General features: G+C 53.2%; 1 protein-coding gene across 7 annotated transcripts in view; it reads left to right on the top strand.

The window, feature by feature from the left end:
* The window catches only part of Gak (cyclin G associated kinase), a 57,435-nt gene that overhangs the window by 19,091 nt on the left and 15,411 nt on the right, over positions 1–22,933 (top strand). For 6 of the 7 annotated variants that reach the window (XM_070021637.1, XM_070021635.1, XM_070021634.1 and 3 more), the window contains 13 exons: positions 1,577–1,702; positions 4,628–4,717; positions 7,278–7,413; positions 7,782–7,894; positions 9,461–9,551; positions 10,779–10,902; positions 11,045–11,094; positions 11,490–11,638; positions 12,154–12,276; positions 12,873–13,006; positions 16,698–16,892; positions 17,156–17,273; positions 17,680–17,759. In XM_070021637.1, the coding sequence (XP_069877738.1) occupies positions 1,688–1,702; positions 4,628–4,717; positions 7,278–7,413; positions 7,782–7,894; positions 9,461–9,551; positions 10,779–10,902; positions 11,045–11,094; positions 11,490–11,638; positions 12,154–12,276; positions 12,873–13,006; positions 16,698–16,892; positions 17,156–17,273; positions 17,680–17,759 (1,418 nt within the window). In that variant the 5' untranslated portion in view covers positions 1,577–1,687. The remainder of the gene's footprint in view (positions 1–1,576; positions 1,703–4,627; positions 4,718–7,277; positions 7,414–7,781; positions 7,895–9,460; positions 9,552–10,778; positions 10,903–11,044; positions 11,095–11,489; positions 11,639–12,153; positions 12,277–12,872; positions 13,007–16,697; positions 16,893–17,155; positions 17,274–17,679; positions 17,760–22,933) is intronic. The other variant, XM_070021636.1, reaches the window with a different exon arrangement.

The raw sequence follows: 22,933 nt of genomic DNA, 5'->3' as shown, positions 1-22,933 counted from the left end.
TTGGGATTGGATGTCATGTAATTTTATGTGTCTTTTATAGTCTTTCTTTGCCTCCCCCCCACTATTATAACTATAAAAACCATTCCTGGTTTGTGAACTGTACAACTGGTGATGGCTAATGTTGGCTCTTGGGTCTTAAGTAGATGGCCTTGCCGTGGGGTGCCTCACTGTAGGAGTAGTATAGTATAGTTCTCTGTTTATTTTGAATCTATTGAGTTCTGTTCTGTTCTCTTCTCGTCTCTTCTTTTCTCTTCTGTTCCTGGTGCTTGAACTCAGGGTGCTTTGATCTGGGTACTATCCCTGAGCCTCTCTGTGCTCAGGGCTAGCATTCTACCACTTGAGCCACAGCACTATTTTCCAGCTTTTTCTGAGAGTCTCATGGATTTTCCTGCCTGGGCTGCCTTCCAACCATAATCCTCATATCTCAGCCTTCAAGTAGTTAGGATTACAGGCGTGAGCCACTGGTGCCCTGCTAGAATGCCTTTCTTAAACTTCTACAATTATCATTTTACAGTTTTATGCACAAGAATTTTTTTTTTTTTTTTTTTTTTTTACCGTGGGCCTGTGCTGTCTCTCAGCCCTTCAGCTCAAGGTGAGCACTCTACCACTTCAGCCACAGCACTACTTCTGCTTTTCTGGTGGTTAATTGGAGATAAGAGTCTTGTAGACTTTCCTTACTGGGCTGGCTTTGAACTGCAATCCTCAGATCTCAGCCTCCTGAGTAGCTAGGGTTACAGGTGTGAGCCACTGGTGTCTGCCTGCACAAGAAGTCTTTTGTCCATCTTTATTAGATTTATTTCTCAGGTCATGATACATTTATTGCATTATAATAGCATATTGCAATTCTTTCCTATTCTGTCTTTTCTGCAGGCTCATTATGTTTCTCATGTTATGGACTAGGGTTATCTGGTGTGTGTGCGTGTGCGCACACATGTATGTGTGTACTTGTGTACATGTGCTGGGGCTTGAACTCAGAGCCTCACACATTCTCGCTTGGCTTCTCAAGGCTGTGCTCCATCTTCTGAGCCACACTTCCACATCTGGCTTTTTGCTGGTTAATTACAGATCTCATGAACTTTTCTGCCCTGGCTGGGTTCAGACTTGCATCTTCAGATCTCAGCCTCTGAGTGGCTAGGATTACAGATAAGGGTCATCCGTACCTGACTTGGTTTGTAATTTTAATTTTTAAAATGACTTACACATGTATTGTTTCTGATCAGAAATTAAGACCTTGCCTGTCTTCTCTTGAGATCCCCCGTGCTGGCCTCTGTGAAGGCCCTGTTCCTCCTTTTCCTCCATAAGGTCTTCCATTGCCCAGGCCCTTTGTGGGCCTGCAGAGCCTTAACCCTGTGCTATGTGTGTACACCTTGGCAGTCAAGGTGCTACAGGGTCTCTCAAATCCTCGGGGTGGCCCCTGCTGGACAGCAGCCTTCATTTCGGTGCAGAGTGGCTGCCTGCTACGGTGCTGGTCATGCCTGGTATTCCTGGGTGATTTTACTGAGCCTGCTCATAGTACTGTCTTTTGGACTCATATTAGGAACTCGGGTCATAAGGATTGTCTCTTGGAATTTTGCAGGTTGAAAACTTGCTGCTTAGTAACCAGGGAACCATTAAGCTGTGTGACTTTGGCAGCGCCACGACCATTTCACACTGCCCGGACTACAGCTGGAGCGCCCAGAAGCGAGCAATGGTGGAGGAGGAGGTGAGGTGTGGCGCTGAAGCCCGCGCTGTGGAAGCCACGTTTGCTCCCTTTTTCTTTTCTCTTGTGTACCTTTTGTCCCCTGTGCTTCTTTGGGCATATGTGTAAGTATGCTCCAGTCAACCAGACTGAGCTGACTACCTCGCCAAGCGTCAGGACCCTTTCTTGCTGCCCTCTGTCTTCACTAGTCTGTGGCTACAGACATGTCACTAGAGGGAGGATTCATTTTATCTCCCCCTCCTTGGGCCAGACTTGGCTCTGAATGCCTTAATCCTGTTTTATTTCTAGGATTAAAAAAACATAGTTGCTGAAAAGTACACATCACATTTCCCATTGTAACCGTTGTAAGCATGCGGCTCCCTGCGGTGAGCACATTTCATAGTGCGTGTAGCCGTGACCTGGTTCATCTTCAGAACTAGTCCATTGTTCCAAATGTGGGAATGTATTTCGAAGAATTATTTAGAGCCATACTTGCTGGGAGCCATGGAGGCTCTGTCTAGATGGCTCCCGTCCCTGCAGGAAGGTGTGCAAGGTGTGTTGATGAGACTGGCCAGCAGGCTTTGCGGATCATGCAGAAAGCGAGAGCAGAGGACAGTGCAAGGTGCTGGGCAGAGCTCCTGGAGGAGGAGCTGCCTGCTCAAGACAGGCAAGACACTGCCAGTGCTGCTGAGCGGAGCTCTTCAAGGCCAGACTCCCTTCACAGGGTGACGGATGCGTCTGGGTCCCGTGCTGTGGCCGCGCGCTGGTGTGCTGCCTGCGAGGAGAACTTGTGTTTATTCCCTCACAAGAACAGGCTTTATTAGAGGCATTCGGGGCTTCTTGGGGGTTAGCCATCAGTTCACAGCCAAGCTTCTTAGATCAGTTGTTTTTTGTTTGTTCTGTTTTGGGCAGTCTGGGGTTTGAACTCTGTGCCTCACATTTCCTAGGCAGTTGCTTTTCCATTCAACCATGCCTCCAGCCCCCTCTTGAGTCAGTTGTAAACCCGTGAGTCAGAGGGTATGCCCAGAGCACTCCATGTGGAGCCTCACTTCTAGCTGGTGCTCAAGCTGGTTGGCAGAGCTTGAAGCTCAAGAAGGCTGGCTGGAGCTTAGGAAGCAGGTTTGCCTTCCCCGGTCAGCACCCTATCCTGCCTAACAGTGTGTGCGATTCCGTGCCAGTGGACTTACAGGGTCGTCTAGATCATCCAATCAGGCACCTCTGTTGCGTCATCGTTCCCCGAGTCCCGCCCTCCTGTCCTCCCCCTCCTGGCTTCTGATGCAGCCTGCTGCAGTGACAATGGCTCCTCCCTCACTGGCTGTGCTGCACACCTCCTGAGCCCTTGCACCTGCTCATCTGTTTGTTATTCGCAAGAGGAAACAGGTGCCGTTTTCTCCATAGTCACATAGGACAAAAATGTTCCAAATTAGCTTGCGAGATTCTGAGTGGTTTTGTTCTCCTCACTTCTCCCAACTGCTGTCATTTTTTTGCTGTTTTTTCCCCCTGAAACTCACGTTGGTGATTTGAGTCTGGTTTTGCTTGTTTTCCACTTGTTGGCCTCTCCTGAAGTGAGTGGTCTCTCCTGGTTTTCTGTAGCCTCCTGTGTGCACCCCGAGCTAAGTACCTGTGGCCTGGGCTGTTGTCAGCATGTTGCAGTCACTGGCGGAGCTGCCACGTGTGAAGTGTTACTTTGTGTCAGAGTTAGCCTTTAGAGAGGTAAGGGTAAGTGGCTAAAGGTTTTTAGTGGAAGTATCTCTCACACATGGTAGCACATGGTGATAAGTGTACAGCTCAGTGTTCCCGTGGCTGAACACAGAGGGGCATAGGCCCCGCTGTCCTGCTCAGTGCCCCTGGCCAGCAAAAGTGCCCGCACTAGCTCTTGACTACTCTTCATCTCTGTCTCCTGAAGTCCTGCTTGTGCACACAAGCCCTAGTTGGCACTGCATCTTGAACAAACCTGTCTAGCTAGCCACTGTGCTGTCTTCAGGGAGGCCTCTCAGATTACAGTCCACCTGTGTTTTCATTTGCTTTTGTCTCACACGCTGAAGAAGTCCCTGACTGCCTGGGCATGTTGATGCAGTGTCTTTATGAATGCAGTCTTGGGCTGGAGTAGTGTTCACCATACCATGCATTGTCCGCTGTGCATTTACTATGTAGGCATTGTGTGGTATTTGTGCTGTGTAGATCTCTTGGTTTGGGGGTGTTTTGGGGTGTGTGTGTGTGTGTGTGTGTGTGTGTGTGTGTGTGTGTGTGTGTGTGTGTGTGTGTGTGTGTGTGTATGTTTTTCTCTTTTTCTTGATGGTATTGGACACCAGCGACGGTGTACTTGTTAGGTAGATACTCTGATCCATGTCCCTAGCCCTTTTTGCTTTTATATTTTTCAGATAGGGTCTTGCATTATTCCCAGGCTGATCTCGATGGTGGTCCCCCTGCTATACTTTCTGCTTAACTGAGATAGTAGGCACACACCACCATGCCCCACTTTTTATTGGCTGGATCCCAAAATTTATGCTCAAGTGGCCTCAAACCCCAATCTTCCCAGTTTCCTCCTTCTGAGTATGTGTCTGCCTTTTAAAATCTGGCCAACCAGTAATCCTGGTATTTTGTCTGTTCCAGATTATGTGACAGACTTGTGCCCATGAATTCATCTGAAAGCTTTTGTTAGCTCCCTAGGCATTAGCCGTCACATGAACTGGCCTATTGTGCACTTTGGGGTAGGTTTCTCGTGTTGAGTGCAACATGCCTCTGAGCAGGTCACTACCTGGGTGTGGCTGTTTTTAGGGGTTCTGTGCGAGAAGCCATGGTGGCAGCATGTAGGTACTTGCGTGGCTCAAGACCCTTCCGAGGCACAGTGGGGGGACAGGGTACTGTCAGCCTGCAGCAGAGTTGAAAGGTTTAGGGCATCAGTATGAAAGTGTAACCTGACCTTTACACATTTGTGCTTTTCTTCAGATCACAAGAAACACCACACCCATGTACAGAACGCCAGAAATCGTAGACCTGTATTCCAATTTCCCCATCGGCGAGAAGCAGGATATCTGGGTGAGGCCCTAGTGACTCTCCTGGCGGTGCCTGGTCAGGAGCGGCGGCCTGGGCACAACCCAGAGGCCACCTGCCCCACCTGTCCAGAGCCCTCGCAGCCCCACCACCCTTTCCCTAGCCATTCCTTTTTCTTTTGTCTTCATTTTCCGAAGCATCATCGGTGACTGCTTCTAGCTGAGGTGAATTGACAGAGAAGTTGGGGTGTCGGCACGGCTCTGTGTCTGTATCTGTCCTGGCAGTGAGATTCTGCACCTTTGTACCTGGCCCCCAGCTCCAGACCCAAGGACGTCTCTGCCATGGCTGGCTGATTCCTGGAACCCTCTGCTCCTTTTGTTCTGTCCCTGTCCACTGAGTGCAGCTGCTCTGCCCTCACTCAGACCTGTGTGACCTCAGGAGCAGTCCATTCTACAGAGAGTGCCCCTCAGGCGTCCTTCGTTCAAGTTAGTGCTGACTGTCTGCGGAGACGGTATCAGACTCATGGGGCAAGGCTCCTTCCTGACCTGCCCCTCGAAGTGCTGGTCTCAGTCCCCAGCAGTGGACTCTGACTGTCTAAGGTGCTGGTCTCAGTCCCCAGCAGTGGACTCTGCCTGTCTAAGGTGCTGGTCTCAGTCCCGGCAGTGGACTCTGCCTGTCTAAGGTGCTGGTCTCAGTCCCGGCAGTGGACTCTGCCTGTCTAAGGTGCTGGTCTCAGTCCCTGGCAGTGGACTCTGCCTGTCTAAGGTGCTGGTCTCAGTCCCGGCGGTGGACTCTGCCTGTCTAAGGTGCTGGTATCAGTCCCCGGCAGTGGACTCTGCCTGTCTAAGGTGCTGGTCTCAGTCCCCGGCGGTGGACTCTGCCTGTCTAAGGTACGAGTCACAGTGCTAGGCAGCTGACTCTCACACTGGGCTTTCCACAGAGTTTCCTGAAGTTTGATTAGCTTGAATGGTAAGGAACCTATTTACCACTTTCACCTATTATAAAGGACAATAAAACATTTGGATGCCTAGGACCCTCCAGGACCCTCTACCTACTAAGCCTTCCAGACACCCAGCGTACTGTAACCTGCTTCTGTGGTTTCTACGGAGGCTTTGTACACAGACATGACTCATTATACCACTGGCAACGGGAGATCATCTCTCCTTCCCAGAGGTTGAGGGATGGGGCTGAAGACCCAGTCCTCTGGTCCTGTTTTAGTCTTTCTAGTGGCCAGCACTACCCTGAAGTTTCCTAGGGACAGCTGGCCCTTCGTCATAGCATAGAAAATACCACTTTTGGGCTGGGAAGGTGGCTCAGTGGTAGAGCGCTTCCTTGCATGCATGAGGCCCTGGGTTCAATTCCTCAGCACCACATAAGCAAAAAGAAAAAAAGGCAAAGTGGCGCTGTGGCTCAAGTGGTAGAGCGCTAGCCTTGAGCTGAAGGACAGCGCCCAGCCCCAGAGTTCAGGCCCCACGACCGGACCCAAAAAAGAAAATACCACTTTGAAGATTCTGAAGATCTTAGGATGTGTATCTTTTGCAGTGTCACATACCCCATTTGTTCAGGAAGACCTTGGTGTGTGTGGACGAGCCCTGCCATCCACTGTGCTGCCCTGGCATGGCCAGGCCGCTGGCACTCCCTGAACACCAGGTTTCTAAGAGGCCCATGCTGACACTGTGGTGGACACGGGGTTTAGATGAAGTCCTGTTGTGTTTGGAATCATGGGGCTCCACACTGTGTCTTTGTTAGCTTTTTGAATCTTGGCCTTTGTTGCACATCTGGACATAGGAACACAGTTAACATGCTTCATCTCAGTGTCTGGGTGTCCAGGGCTCCTGGCTGGATAAAGTGCTGGTGTTCCACACAGTTGCGTTTGATGGGCAGAATGACCCTCAGGAAGAGCTCACTCGCTCTGTGGGGACTCCCAAGTGGCCATGGAGCTCTTGGTGCTGCCCACGCCATAGTGCGTCAGGATGGAGCACATCTCTCCTTCCTCGCACCCCCGTGACCCGGGTGGCAAGTCCCCAGAACTGAGGGAGCGTTTTGATCTGGAAGTTAGAGCTTGGGCTTGCTGTTGCCAACTTTGCACCTTTCTGGAGGAGGTAGGAGAGCTAGGCTTCCTGTGGTGGTGGGCATGGTCACTGGCTTGCTCAGCCAGAGGGTGAGACTCCATGCAAGGAAAAGTAGCCTGATTAGTGTCCTACCAAAGTCCTCAAGGGCTGGGCATTGGTGGCTTCCTACCTGTCTTCCTCACTATTCTGGAGGCCAAGATCTGAGGATCGTGGTTTGAAGCTAGCACAGGCAGGAAAGTCCATGAGACTCTTTTCTCCAGTTAAACATGGAACAAGCCTGAAGTGGAGCTGTGACTTAAGTGGTAGAGCATTAGCCATGGGCAAAAAAGTTCAGAGACAGCATCCAAGCCCTGAGTTCAAGCCCCAAAACTGGCACCAAAAAAAAAGTCCTTGAGGAAATGGGCGGCGGGGGGGAGGGGCTCATTCATGTCCAGAGCTGGCTGACGCCCCTCCCCCCCCCTCCATACACTAGGACTGCAACATGTCCACTGATCTGATCCCTTAGGCCCCATTCACCCTCTGCTCTCTCACAGGCCTTGGGCTGCATCTTGTACCTGCTGTGTTTCCAGCAGCACCCTTTTGAGGATGGAGCAAAACTTCGGATAGTCAATGGGAAGTACTCAATCCCTGTGAACGACACTCGATACACAGTCTTCCATGATCTCATTCGTAAGTTCCTATTTGCATTTGCTTGATACAGGGAGCTAGGGGATGAGCCTCCCTGTTGCTTTGAGGGTGCACTCACTGGCTGAGCTTCCCCAGTGCCCACCATCATGATGCTCTAACAGCATCCCTGTGGGACTTCTTCCATGAAACCCACCTGCCCTTGTTTTGTTGAGCTTATGGTGCTTTGAACAGCCATTTCTGATCATTTTGTTCCGTTGTATGATTGTTCTCTTCCATCAATCTCTCTCCCAGTTCTGAAGTCATCACTTGTAAAGTGAGTGGCCTTGAGTCTTGAGCAAGAGCAGGTAGTGCTCTGGGCCAGGCTCCAGGCTCTGGACAGTATGGATGAGTGCTGCTGTGTTCTTCCTCAGGCTCCATGCTGAAGGTCAACCCGGAAGAGCGATTGTCCATCGCTGAGGTGATGCGCCAGCTGCAGGAGATTGCCACGACCAGGAACGTGAATCCCAAAGCTCCCATCACAGAGGTGAGGGTGACCTCAGGGTGTCACCCATTGTGTGTTCTTTTTTTTTTTTTTTTTTTTTTTTTTGTCAGTCATGGGGCCTGAACTCTGGGCCGGGGCACTGTCCCTCAGCTCTTCAGCTCAAGGCAAGCACTCTACTGCCTGAGCCACAGTGCTACTTCCGGCTTTTTTCTGCTTATGTGGTGTTGAGGAATGGAACCCAGGGCCTCATGCATGCAAGGCAAGCGCTCTACCACTGAGCCACCTTCCCAGCCCCATTGTGTGTTCTTAAGGTTACCCTGAAGGGCATGTTCTCAGGGTTGAATCACGGACCCTTGAGAGCTCACAGCTATCATACTGGGTGCTCTCTGGGTCCTGACTCAGGTGTCTGACATCAATGAGTCCAAGGTCTCTCCCACCTGGCAGCTCTTGTTCAGGTTCCAATAGGGTGTGTGTACTTTCTGCATCTCAGAGTTGCTGGAATCAGGTGTCTGGTCATTGTTTCCCAGTCTCCTGCCCATGTTCATCTCCAAGCTCTACCCACAGGGATCTCACGCACACAGCTGCCAGCTCTACTTTGTCTGGTGGCCGTTGCACTGAGACCCCACACGCTGCCTGCTTGGGGAGAGCAGGCAGGCCAGGAAGGTAAAGGTGCTGCAGCCTGGGACAGTTCAGTAGCCAAGCCCAGCCAGCACCCCTGGGGAAGGAATGGGGGTTGATTGTTTGGGAATTGACATTGCTAGGTACATCACAAGGCTCAGGCCAGACCCTGCCGTCTTCCCCTCTGGCCCTTCCACTGTCTCTGCTGAGAGGAGGTCCTTCTTAGGCCACTGTGCAGAGACAGGAACTCTGGTTCCTCTTTTGTCTGCTTCCTGGCTGTCAGATCCTCTCACCAGCCACTCTCCCACTCCTGAACTAGAAAGAGAACTTCCCAGGAGCCATTGCCTGTTATCCTTGAGCCCTTTCAGAGTACAGGAGACTGCCCTGGAGACCGTGAGAATTAGGGGACAGGACTGTGGACATTGCTGTTTGTTCAGGATATCAGGGAAGAGGGGCTGCTGCTGATAGGGATGCCCAGTGTGTTCTGGCCCTAGTAATGCTCATTCATCCTCTGGGAGCCATCCACCTCCCCAAACAGCATTGTTCCATGCCTAGTTTGCCAGCACATGCACACTTCTTCGTGTGAGGATCTGGTGAAGGGGCCCAGCCCAGTGTCTCAGCTCTCACCCTTCAGGGTGACATGCACTACGCCTGCTCACGGATGGCACGAATCAGAAAGAAGTGGAAGAGGAGTTGGGTCTGTAACCCACAAACTTGAAGGATGTGTTACAATAGGACCTGGGTGGGGGTTGTGGCTAGCTGCTGCTTCCTGGTTATTCTGAATGTCGGTTGAGAGTTGTGAGTAAAGGTTTTGTTTGTGAAGTATGATGTGCCCTCCATCTGGATTCCTTGTACATTATAGCCAAACAGGTAGCAGACAGGTGAGTGATCTGGCCCATGGCTAGTGCTTTCAGACTAAGAGCACCAGCAGAGGGTGGGTGTAAACCAGTTCCAGTCTTAGAGAATTCACTGTGTCCTCAACTCTTACAGTTGCTGGAGCAGAATGGAGGCTACGGAAACCCAGGGTCATCTCGAGCTCCACCTCCTCCTGGAGGCCCCACAAACAGCAGCTACAGTGGAGGTGAATGCCCTGACCTGCCTACAGACCACCCCACAGGAATGTCCCCTTTCTTGACACACACCAGCCTGCATCGAGGAGGACCCGTGGGTTTTTAGCCTGGTAGCAGAAGGCATACTGCAAGGGTGGGGTCTGGGCTCCACCTTCCTGTGGGAACCGCATCTCAGGTGGGCCCATGCCCTCCGGGAGGGACAGAGGACCAGAACGGGGGCCAGAAGAGCCCTGGGTTGTGTCCCATAGGAGTTCATGTGGGGCCTCAGGAGCAGGAGCCTACCTGCCTTCCATTTAGTGTTAAACAGGGATCCGTCTCTTGGATACAACTGACCTCAGGCTAACAGCCCCTCCAGAAGTCAGGCTGCAGCCCAGAACCAGAAGTGGTGCCATGGCCTGCACAGTTTGTACCATCCACTTCAGAGAGAAATGACTCTTCTCCAGGTGGAGCATGTCCCAGGAACTCTCCCAGTGCGGGATAGAGCACCAGATCTCTCTGGGGCAAGGTTGTTAGCATCTGTGCCTGAATCTACAAAACAGTAGCTACTGTCTGACGGGGCAAAGCACAGACAGGAGCACGGTCCTCCACCTTGTGCAGAGTGGGCACCGAAGGGCTCGGCGCCTCCGGAGGCCGTGGCTGTGGGCGTGAGCATGGACCAAGACTGCTCCTCACCCCTTATTTGGAGGTGTCAGGGGTTCTGGGTCCTTTCTCAAAATCTTTACTTTCTGGGAAGAGGGTTCTGTGCCTGCATCTGGCCAGAGCCGTGGGCACCTCTGGTCAAACTCGGTGTACCCAGCCGTGACGCAGTGCCTGGCATGCTTCCCCTGGCTGTGGAGTGAGTTGGTTCTTTGATGCCTAGTCCTGCATCATGCTGTGTGAGCATGGTGTTCCTGTAGCTACGCAGAGACTGACCCAAATCCATCTCCTGCCACAGCCCCTTAGGGTGCTGCTTCAGGTCCTGGGTCTCAGACTCGCTTTCATCTGTCTCTCCTTATATTCATGGCCAAGGCGGTGTGGTTTGTGGTTACCATTGTGAGGCTGTGTCTCCCACGAGTAGGTGGAGCTCCCACAGGCAGCCGAGAACAGGACCGCATGGTATTCTTTGCTGCATTGATTCCTGAGGCTGGGGGCCACAGTCGCACCAGCTTGTGTAACGCAGGGCCTGCTGAGGGGCGAGAGGATCCCCTCAGCCCGCCTCCTGTGCCTGCTCGTGACCTACTGAGGCCCGTGTCGTGCAGGACTGGCTCTGGCTGAGTACGACCAGCCCTACGGTGGGTTCTTTGACATCCTTCGGGGTGGGACAGAGCGGCTCTTCACCAACCTCAAGGACACATCCTCCAAGGTCATCCAGTCTGTAGCGAGGTAAGTGCGGGGCAGCATGGGGGAGGTGCTAGGCTACACCCAGACTTGTCTTCATCTGTGTGACATTGCCTCAGCCGGTTAAAGCTTTGGTGCCCACTGCTCAGTGTTTCCTGTTGTGATTAAATGCCTCTCTTAATTCTAGCTACGCAAAGGGTGATCTGGACATATCTTACGTCACGTCCAGAATTGCAGGTACGCCCAGTGGGTCAGGCTGTCCGATGGGCCTGGCCCTTTCTGTGTGTTGCAGCCCTGGGTGCTAAGCCTCTGTCGGGTACCTGGGTCAGGTAGGAGGGCAGCCTGTGCTCAGCACAGGTCCTGGTCCATGCAGGAGCTGGACTTCTGAGGTGATGCTGGGTGAAAAGTCCATTGTGGCGCGTGGAGAACCTGATGGGCATTGGGCTGTCTGGGTACTCCCAGAAGTGCCTGTGGTTGGCTCTGTGGCATCTCCTGTGTGGTAGTCCCTGCCAGGCTGGGTCTCCGTGGGGGGGGGGGGGGGGGGGGGAGATGAGAAGGCGACCAGTGCTGGGGAGGCTGCAGGAGGCTGCCAGACCAGAATGCCGTGGCTGACGGGGCCTGCTCTGTTCCAGTGATGTCCTTCCCAGCAGAAGGTGTGGAGTCAGCCATCAAAAATAACATAGAAGACGTGAGGCTGTTTCTGGATGCCAAGCACCCAGGGCACTATGCTGTGTACAACCTGTCTCCAAGGACTTACCGGGCCTCCAAGTTCCACAACCGGGTAAGTGGCCCCGGGTTAGTCTTTTTATTCTTTTCTGACTTCAGCGCCATTCCAGGAGCTGGATTTGTCTCTCACTTCGGCACTGGCCAGATCTCCAGCTCACGGGGCAGCCATGAACTGGGGCAGCCAGAGTGAGCTGGAAAGGAGGTCTCCCCACACAGACTGTGGGGCCGCCCCGTGCCTGGCCTCCTCCCTCCCCCGCCCCAGTGGTTCCTAGCTCCAGTGGGCCATGTGGCCACAGGCCATCGACTTCTTAAACTTGAGGCGTATGGCTTTTCACACTCTGGGAACTGACCCAGCACATAGCAAAGGGTGGTTCTTTGTGCATCGTCGTGAGTTGGTCCTATTGCATGGGATCTAGCCAAGATGGACTGTGTGAGGACTCAGCCAAGGAAGGGGTCCCACCCATCACCACATCTGTGGAGGCCCCAAGAGGACAGTGCTGTGTGTCGCGGGCAGGAGGCCGAGCCACGGGCTGGCACAGAGCACAGCCGAGCAGGACCCTCTCTCCGCAGGTCTCCGAGTGTGGCTGGGCAGCCAGGCGGGCACCACACCTGTATAGCTTATACACCCTCTGCAGGAGTATGCATGCCTGGCTCCGCGAAGACCCCAGGAACGTCTGTGTCGTGCACTGTGTGGTGAGTGGGAGGGACTGTGCTCCGGGGGCGCTGGAACACCCGAGCGGAACTGAGCCTGGCAGGCACCGGTCACCCGTGGATCCTGCCCCTGGCAGGGTCCCAGCCAGCGTGCTGAGAGCCGCTGTGGAAGGCACATAGCTGAGTGGGGACCCCGTTCCAGTGCCTCCTGAGCCCAACGAGCTCTTGAGTTTCCCCATCTGGAGAGGGAGCCTCGCATGGCACATGGTGTCCAGCAACACGCTTGGGGCTCAGCCTTGCTGTCCTGAAGGTATTAGTAAGGATTATATCGGGGGGGGGGGGGGGGCTGGTAGGAGGTTTGAAGAGGAGAGTAAGTGCATGACAAGATGAGCTAGCTGAGCCTGAGGTTGGGTGGGGACGGGGCTGAGGAGAAGATGGCTAGCCGGTGAGCTTTGTTGAGGATCCTGGTTTTCTGCGAGGCTCTGAATTCTCCCTGCATTGAGCACATGTGTGTCATTTCCTCAGCCCACAACATAGACATTCTCCAAGTCTGCAGGAGCTATCAGCTATCGCCAGCCCTTGTCCTGGGTGTGTGTGGGGCGGCGGCGTACAAAGGGGCCTGTGTCCTTTCGCTCTAGGATGGGAGGGCGGCCTCTGCCGTGGCCGTCTGTGCCTTCCTGTGCTTCTGCCGTCTCTTCAGCACCGCTGAGGCTGCTGTGTACATGTTCAGCATGAAGCGCTGCCCACCCGGCATTTGGCCATCTCACAAAAGGTATCAACTGATCCTCACTAGCGACAGCAACACCTCAGGCTCTGGCCAGGCGGTGAACCCTTGCTGCCTTGGATGCAGCATTGCGCTCACCAGGCCTCGGCTCGGGGCCAGGCTTCCCCGTCTCCTCACAGATCTGATTGGCGCCGCCATGGGTGCCTGTAGGGATCCAGCAAAGGTGGACTGCAGCTGATTTCTAGCTGGGACCCACAACTGTGGTGGTCCATGGCTTCAGGGTCAGCACTTGGCCAGCACCAGGCTTTCCAACAGGTATGGGAGCCTGGTGTGGCTGTGTGCTTGTTAGGGCTCATCTCTGTATCCCAAGGAAGCCCCTGTGTGGGCTTTCAAGATGACATGAGAATGAACTGGATCCTACATGCTCTGTGGATGTGGAGTGACTCCCTGCTCGCCAAGGCTACATAGATGTGGGCACTGCTCAGACTCTCAGGCCTCATGTTGCTCTCTCATGTTGCTCCCATTGGCAAGAACCTAGTCCTTATTAAGACCAAGCCTGAAGAAAGGGTGTTTAGCTAGTGTGTCATCACATCCATACCCCCAAAAGGTCACTGTTGCTGTAGGACATAGACTTGAAGTAGACAGGAGCAGATGTGGCTGGTGAATGTAGTGAGTCTGAAGTGGACAGGAGCAGACGTGGCTGGTGAATGTAGCAGATCTGAAGTGGACAGGAGCAGACGTGGCTGGTGAATGTAGCAGATCTGAAGTGGACAGGATCAGACGTGGCTGGTGAATGTAGCAGATCTGAAGTGGACAGGATCAGACGTGGCTGGTGAATGTAGTGAGTCTGAAGTGGACAGGATCAGACGTGGCTGGTGAATGTAGTGAGTCTGAAGTGGACAGGATCAGACGTGGCTGGTGAATGTAGTGAGTCTGAAGTGGACGGGATCAGACGTGGCTGATGAATGTAGTGAGTCTGAAGTGGATGGGAGCAGACGTGGCTGGTGAATGTAGTGAGTCTGAAGTGGACAGGATCAGACGTGGCTGGTGAATGTAGTGGCCTTTACACGCACGGCAGACCTCTGAGAATGGGTAGAGCACACAACCAAAAGCTGATGGAGATTCTAGAAAGAGTCTGGGGTCCAATCTAGTGAGTGGTGACACTGTACAGTGTCTTCCTACCTGGCAAATGACACAGCTTGTGAGCAGTGGAGGTGGCAGGTGATTTCCACAGCTGTGGGTCCCAGGGAACAGGGCCCTGTTACTTGCTCACCGCCTCTGAAGGAGGGTCATGATTGTGATCTATGCATCGGGCTACCCTCAGATGGTGGCCTCCTGGCTGTGTCCTCCTCATGGCCCCCACAGGGTGGCAGGCAGAGCGTTTCAGCACACCCAGCGCACAGACGGTCATGCTCCTGTGTCCCACACGTGAAACCTGGAGGACGGGAGGGCCTCCAGGCACTGCCCGAGCACCACCCCCTTGGAGCGGCAAAGGCAGAGTGCTGTGTCTGAGCCAGCTTCATCCTTCTGCCTTTTGCAAACCCTCTTTAGTCTGAGGCCTTCAGCTTTAGAGAGTGCTAATGAACATAGACACTTACCATCAGGGAAGATGGGGCTACCATGAGAGAGCCACTCATGGGTGTGTGGGTGCAAGTGACACCCAGGGGCCCACTTGTCAGCCATTCCCATGGGACATAGCAGAAAGTATGGTGGGGAGAGAGAGGCATGTACCCTGCCTAGCCAAGCAGGTTCACATCTGTAGTCCAGCTACTCGGGAGAGGGAGGTAGGAAGATCGTGAATTGGGGCCAAGCTAGGCGTAAATTAATAAGACTGTCTCAAAAAGAAGAGTATGAGGGCTGGGAAGGTGGCTCAGTGGTAGAGCGCTTGCCTTGCATGCCTGAGGCCCTGGGTTCGATTCCTCAGCACCACATAAGCAAAAAAAAAGCCGGAAGTGGCACTGTGGCTCAAGTGGTAGAGCGCTAGCCTTGAGCTGAAGAGCTGAGGGACAGCGCCCAGGCTGAGTTCAGGCCCCACGACCGGACCAAAAAAAAAAATAAGAAGAGTATGAGGTGGTGCAGCACTGTAACCCTGGCTTCTCAGGAGGTAGGGGGGATAGGAAGATCGGGGTCTGGACCAACCTTGCAAGACCCTACTTGCCATACAAAAAGCAGAAGGACTGGGGTTGTGACTCAAATGGTAGAGTATGTGCCCAGAAAGTGTGCCCTGAGTTAATAATAATAATGGCAATCGTAACTGGCCGACCAGTCTGCTGAAGACTCCTAGCAAAGAAGGGGGAACAAAGTGCAAATGGAGGTTGTCATACTCATATGCAGTGACAGAACTGCTGACCTCTAAGAGAGATCAGAGCTGTTGAGTGAACAACCAGGAAGACGAGAGACCCAGAGCACTGCAAAGGGCCAAAGGTGCACATGAGTGTACGCTAGGAAGTAAAGAGTACATGAAGACAGAGTCCACAGCAGAGACCAGGCCATGGCCAGGAAGCCTAGACACCAGGTGGCACAAAAACACCACCTCTGAATTCTCAAGTGAAGCTCGACCTTTGACCCTCCAGGGCAGCATGTTCCTCCTTTGGTTTGACTTTTTAATCCAGGCCCTCTTAGGCAGCCTCTATTTGCTTGTGGCTGAGGACTTTGGGTCACTTTGTGCCAGATGTCAGCTGGACAGACCTAAGTCTTTGTGGCTGCCCTGGTTTGTTGTGGTCCACTGAAGAGAGAAGAGGGTGATGTCCCTTCACTCACGTTGATCAAGACAGGTCTCCCCAAGAGAAAGTCACAGAAGCTCTACTATCACTAGACAAAAGAGATCAGAGCCAGACCCTTGCACAAAGGATATGGAGGCAGGAAGACTGCAGACCAACCTGGACTAGATAGGAAAAGCGCACGCGTGTGTGTGTGTGTGTGTGTGTGTGTGTGTGTGTGTGTGTGTGTGTGTGTGTGTGCTCGCTTAAACTCAGGGCCCCTGAACTAGATAGGAAGAGAGAGAGAGAGAGAGAGAGTGTGTGTGTGTGTGTGTGTGTGTGTGTGTGTGTGTGTGTGTGTGTGTGTGTGTGCTCGCTTAAACTCAGGGCCCCTGAACTAGATAGGAAGAGTGTGTGTGTGTGTGTGTGTGTGTGTGTGTGTGTGTGTGTGTGTGTGCTTAAACTCAGGGCCCCTGGACTAGATAGAAGAGCGTGTGTGTGTGCGTGTGTGTGTATGTGCGCGTACGCGCGCGTGTGTGCTTAAACTCTGGGCCTGGGCACTGTCCCTGAGCTTGTTTTGATCAAGGCTGGTGCTCTACCATTGAGCCAGAGCCTCCCTTGCAGCTTTTTCTGAGTAACTTGGAGTTAATTGTCTCACAGCCTTGGCTATCCAGGCTTGGAACTATGATCCTCAGATCTCAGCCTCCTGCATAGCTGGGATTATAGGCCTGAGCCACCAGTGCCTGGCTATGTCAAGGGAAATGTATTTAACTCTTTTTTTTTTGGTTAGTTGTGGGCTTGAACTCTGGGCCTGGGCGCTGTCCCTCAGCTCTTCAGCTCAAGGCGAGCGCTCTACCACTTGAGCTACAGCGCCACTTCCAGTTTTCTGGTGGTTTATTGGAGATAGGAGTCTCACCGTCTCTCCTGCCCGGGCTGGCTTTGAACCGCGATCCTCAGATCTCAGCCTCCTGAGTAGCTGGGGTGACAGGCGTGAGCCACCAGCGCCCGGCCTGTCTAACTCTTCGCCTGTCCGCCTCCAGGTACATTGAGTACGTGTGTGACATGGTGGCGGAGGAGCCCATCACCCCACACAGCAAGCCGATGCTGGTGAGAGCTGTCGTCATGACCCCTGTGCCGCTGTTCAGCAAGCAGAGGAACGGCTGCCGGCCGTTCTGTGAAGTCTATGTGGGCGACGAGCGTGTGACCACTACCTCCCAGGAGTATGACAGGATGAAGTAAGTACAGGTGTGGGTTGTTTCCGCCTCAGATCGCGGAAGGGGAGGCCACCTGCACCCTAATGTGCAGGAGCACCTGTGCAGTGCATTGGGCTGGGCCGTGGTGCGGGAGCCCCCGCGGCTGTGCAGAGACTTCTTAGGATGAATATCCTGTCCAGTAATTGTGTATTCAAACAGCCAGATAAGAATGAGTGGATTTAGTGTTAGATCTGGACTCTTGCTGCGTATCTACTTACGTGGACAACTTCTCTCCTCTGCTCTAGGGAATTTAAACTTGAAGATGGCAAGGCGGTCATCCCCCTCGGCGTCACAGTTCAAGGGGACGTGCTCATTGTCATTTACCATGCCAGGTCCACTCTGGGAGGGAGGCTGCAGGCCAAGGTGAGCACCTCCGTGGCCACTGCTGTGGATCCTCACACCCAGTGAGCTTTCAGATGGTATCCCGTAACTTCTGTGCGTGGTCTTTGATGCCCTCCACGTGGCACAAGGCAGAAGGGATTCTAGACTTTTCCCCTTGATACGGAGGCTGCGGTCTGGTGGCAGGCCACTGGCTTTGCCTCGGAATGCACTTCACAGCCAAGGGTCTCTGGGGCTCTGCACTGTAATTCTTGGCCCCTACATACACCCAGTAGGAGGTTTGGCCATGTCACCCTCTGTCCCCTATACTTTTGAAGCCATCTGTAAGAAGACCTGGTTGTCAGACTCTACCTGGCTGCCATCCTCAAGGAGAGGTCTGGATACATAATCAGTGGTTACATCCCAGTGGTTCTTGTTTGCCTTCTTGCAGATGGCATCCATGAAGATGTTCCAGATACAGTTCCACACTGGGTTTGTGCCCCGCAACGCGACCACTGTGAAGTTTGCAAAGTATGTTGATGATGCACTGTGCTGCAACATGCTGGGGAGGGCTGGGGGCTGGGGACCGGTGGGCCTGTGCACTTAGGTGTGTCAGAGGGCCAGGGACCGGTGGGCCTGTGCACTTAGGTGTGTCAGAGGGCCAGGGACCGGTGGGCCTGTGCACTTAGGTGTGTCAGAGGGCCAGGGACCGGTGGGCCTGTGCACTTAGGTGTGTCAGAGGGCCGGGGACCGGTGGGCCTGTGCACTTAGGTGTGTTAGAGGGCCGGGGACCGGTGGGCCTGTGCACTTAGGTGTGTTAGAGGGCCGGGGACCGGTGGGCCTGTGCACTTAGGTGTGTCAGAGGGCCAGGGACCGGTGGGCCTGTGCACTTAGGTGTGTCAGAGGGCCGGGGACCGGTGGGCCTGTGCACTTAGGTGTGTTAGAGGGCCAGGGACCGGTGGGCCTGTGCACTTAGGTGTGTCAGAGGGCTGGGGGCCAGGGACCGATGGGCGTGTGCACTTAGGTGTGTCAGAGGGCCAGGGGCTGGGGACCTGTGGGCCTGTGCACTTAGGTGTGTCAGAGGGCTGGGGACCAGAGGCCAGGGACCGGTGGGCCTGTGCACTTAGGTGTGTCAGAGGGCCGGGGACCGGGGGCTGTGACTGGTGGGCGTGTGCACTTAGGTGTGTCAGAGGGCCAGGGGCTGGGGACCTGTGGGCCTGTGCACTTAGGTGTGTCAGAGGGCCAGGGGCTGGGGACCTGTGGGCCTGTGCACTTAGGTGTGTCAGAGGGCTGGGGACCAGGGGCCAGGGACTGGTGGGCCTGTGCACTTAGGTGTGTCAGAGGGCCGGGGACCGGGGGCTGTGACTGGTAGGCGTGTGCACTTAGGTGTGTCAGAGACTTGTGTGCTGCCATGAGAGGCATCTGTGACCCAGACCAGACCCTTCCCTGCCTAGAGCCATCTGGCTCTCTGCTTTCAAGACTCCTTAGGCCCAGTGGCCTCCACTTGGTGCCCAAATACCTTTGTACTGATCCAGTACTTCCCACCTAGAGCATGGCCAGGGAGTGGGCAAGTCTACCACATACTCTCGTAGGCCCTGCTGTGTGTACATTACTCTTTTGGCACTGTAGTTGGAGGAAGCTACTGGTCCTTCCATGTGGAAGTCTCTGCTTTTAGAGACAAATGTAGCGAGCACAGCCAGGAGGAGCAATCCTGTAGGTGGCGTGGATACTGACTGTCGACCTCGGTGACTAGTAAGTAGTACCCATGGCTTACGAGCAGCAGATTTGTGTTTCCAGACTTGGGTGTTTGTTAGTCTACTCCACCCTCTACGTACTTAGAGCCTGAGCAGATGGAGTGCTGTCCCAGCAGTGAGCAGAGGGTTGCAGGAGTTCCTGTCTCCTGCCCTTCAGGGCTTGCCATGGGTTCGGGGCCAGGAGACAGAGGTGACGCATCCCAAGGTTCGTATGTGTTACTCCCTCTTACATTCATGTTGATGTACATCTTTCATATTGTTGTTGTCTCCCAACAATACACTTTTTGTTACTGGTCCTGGGGCTTGAACTCAGGGCCTAGGTGCTATCCCTGAGCTTTATTTGCTCGTCTAGTGCTCTACCACTTGAGCCACTGCTCTACTTCAGGCTTTTTTTTGAGTGATTTATTGGAGATAAGAGTCTCACAGACTTTGTTGCCCAAGCTGGCTTCAAACCGTGATCCTAAAATCTCAGCCTCCTGAGTACTAAGATTACAGATATGAGCCACTAGTGCCTGGCTTTCTCTTTTTCTCTCTCTTTTTAACCTGGAGGTTTTTAGTTTTCAACCACTATGGAGGCATACTTTAAAAAATTACTTTAGAGACTTAATGTCTGAAAACCAAGAGGAACAGGCAGGTGGGAGGTCCGATTCCGATCTTAGAAATTAGAAAACAGAAACTTTTGGTAGCTATGATTAGCATTGTTATTGCTTGATGGTTTCCACTAAAACTCATGATGGGGAATAAACTCCATCTTGATGTATGGAGAGGGTGGAAACAGTTTCCTGTTGGAATTGACTGGGTTAAATCAGGTAGCAAGGGTTGAGGTCCTGAGCCCTGGGATGGCTTCCTAGGGGAAGGAGAGGCTCGGGCTGGACGCTGTAGCCTCAGGGCACTGCCAAACCCTAGTTAGCACCCTCACCAGTCTCCGACTTCCCAGCCCTCAGACCCTGAGCAGAATAAGCCTGTGTTCTCCACAAAGGTGCTGTATTACGTCACCAAAAAACAAACCAAGCAGTGTATTTAAGAGTACATAGAAAAGCTGGACTCCAGGGCTGGGAAGGTGGCTCAGTGGTAGAGCGCTTGCCTTGCATGCTCGAGGCCCTGGGTTCGATTCCTCAGCACCACACGTAAGCAAAAGAAAAAAATCCGGAAGTGGCGCTGTGGCTCAAGTGGTAGAGCACTAGCCTTGAGCTGAAGAGCTGAGGGACAGCGCCCAGGCCCAGAGTTCAAGCCCCATGACCGTACCAAAAAAAAAATTTTTTTTTAAAATAAAAAATAAAAAAATAAATAAATAATAAAAAAAGAAAAGCTGGACTCCGGTAGCGCATGCCTGTAATTCTAGCTACTAAAAAGGCTTAGAGATTCATGGTTCAAAGTCAGCCTGGGCAGGAAAGTCTGTGAGAGTCTTAACTTCAATTCACCACCAATAAGTGGGAAGTAGAACTGTGGTTAGGTGGTAGAGTGTCAGGCTTGAGCAAAAATGCTAAGGGACAGTGCCAGGCCCTGAGTTCAAGGCTCAGGACCAGCGCACGTGCACACACACACACACACAACGTTCAGTACAAGCCCTCTCCTGAGGTGGGGTCTGCTGGAACTGGCGTTGCACTTAGGGACGTCTGGGCGTGGGCGTGTGCACGCGCACACACACACACACACACAACCTTCAGTACAAGCCCTCTCCTGAGGTGGGGTCTGCTGGAACTGGCGTTGCACTTAGGGACGTCTGGCCGCGCCGCGGGCATCCTCTGGTAGAGGCAGGCGATTTCCAGAGGAGCGGATGCCGTCACTCAGTCACCCGTCCCCAGCCTGCAGCATCTCAGCACACCTAAAGGAAAATAAGCTTTCTGTATAGCACTTAGAACAAAAGCTTGTCAGTAACTATGATTATTTCACAGTACTCTTAACAAGAATTAAATTCAGTTCTAGTGTCCCAGAGAAAGATGGGTTCCTAGCTTCTGTTAGAGAACAATGTAGCAGCATGCCTGACACCACAGAACGGAGATGTGAGGAAGACAGAAATGCACATCGTAGGTCAAGTTAAAGTGTGTGCCAAGAAGCTGAAACATCAGTAATCACATGCGATCAGATTTAAGGTCTGTGACTGCCAAAGAGGATTTGTGCCTGGTCGGGGGCTCCCACGCTCGCCTCCCTGGCTCAGAAGTCATTGGACCAGCCGGGCGCCGGTGGCTCACGCCTGTCATCCTAGCTACTCAGGAGGCTGAGATCTGAGGATCGCGGTTCAAAGCCAGCCCGGGCAGGAGAGACGAGGCCCTGAGACTCCTCTCAAATAAACCACCAGAAAACCGGAAGTGGTGCTGTAGCTCAAGTGGTAGAGCGCTTGCCTTGAGCTGAAGAGCTGAAGGACAGCGCCCAGGCCCAGAGTTCAAGCCCCACGACCGACAAAAAAAAAAAAAAAAAAAGAAGTCATTGGACTATGTGCCAGTGTCACACTCCTTCAGGTCAAGGACACATGTTGAAATCCCAGGACAGTGAAGAAGAGCTGATAGATGAGAAGATGGAGCACAGAGCATGTGATTGATCCAGATAAGAACAGAGAAATGAAGATATAGAACCGGAGTAGACAGGTAGAAAAGAAGCCACACACTGGTAGACTTACACCCAATACATCAGTCCTCACCCTGAATGAGGACCAATTGCTGCCAATGAAAAATGACAGTTAAACTTGTTAAAACAAGTGAGGGGCTGGTGGTGGCTCACACCTGTCATCCTAGCTACTCAGGAGGCTGAGATCTGAGGACTGCGGTTCAGAGCAAGCCTGGGCAGGAATATCTGTGACATACTCTATCTCCAATGAACCACCAGAAAACTGGAAGTGGTGTTGTGGTTCAAGTGGCAGAGCGCTAGCCTTGAGCTGAAGAGCTGAGGGACAGCGCCCAGGCCCAGAGTTCAAGCCCCATGACTGACCCAAAAAAAAAAAAAAATGAGAGCCAGGCACTGATGGCTCAGGCCTGTAATCCTAGCTACTCAGGAGGTTGAGATCTAGGGATCACAGTTCACAGCCAAGCTGGGCAGGAAAGTCTGAGAGTTTTCGCTAATGACAAAATGCCAGCCTGGAGGCACAGTTCAAGTATAGGGTACCAGCTATGAGCAAACCAGCACACACAAAAAAACAAAAGCAGGGGCTGGGAAGGTGGCTCAGTGGCTCAGAGTTCAGGCCCCACGACTGGACCCAAAAAAAAAAAAAAAAAAAAAGCAGAAGGGCCAGACCCTGGCCAGTGCCATCTCCTTCCTTGTCTGGTAGAACAAGTCAGTCAGTCAGGATGTTTAGACAGCAGGAGGCTATTGACCTGAATTGTACAGTTCAAAATGTGAGCTTTCTCTTGTTTGGGGTTTCCATTGTGGATTCGGGGGAGCGTGTTCAAGTGTGGTTATTGAATATACCAGCTGCACCAGCACCAAGCCCACCGTGGTGGCACCGTAGCACCGCGATGATGAGGGCCTAGAGGAGGGTGTGCTCCACGTGCACACAGCATTTGGAGCAGGAGGGGAGGGAGAGTTGGTGAGGTGTGCATAGTGTGCCAGGGCTCCATACGCACACAGCATCGGATGAGCCTCTGTGGGTGTCCTCAGCGACCAGAAGGCTCCAGAGGGCTTCGGTGCACTGTGGCAGAGGGGACGTGTTGACCGAAGCCCCGTGGGTGCCCTTCCACTGGGCGTGTAAGCTCTGTCTTCCTGAGGCTTGGCCCGTGGGTGCTACACTCACTGCTCACAGACCCCATTGTGTCCTCACGGCCTGGCTGAGTGCATTGGACAGGGCCAGCTGGGGCAGGGAAGCAGGGGGCAGTGCCCAGAGCTGCCGTCCACCAGCCTGGGGCTAAGCCTGCTGGTCACACATGTCACCCTGCATGGACCTCCAGCCCCTCCCCTCTCTCCCTTCTTGTTGATGGAGAATCTGTCTCAGCCATCTGTTACTGCAGTTCTACGTTGACT

This window comes from Dipodomys merriami, unplaced genomic scaffold, assembly GCF_024711535.1.
Source record: "Dipodomys merriami isolate MVZ:Mamm:240054 unplaced genomic scaffold, mDipMer1.0.p SCAF_143, whole genome shotgun sequence".
NCBI lineage: Eukaryota > Metazoa > Chordata > Mammalia > Rodentia > Heteromyidae > Dipodomys > Dipodomys merriami.
The sequence above is the reverse complement of the archived record's forward strand: the minus strand, read 5'-3'. Positions and strand labels throughout refer to the sequence as shown.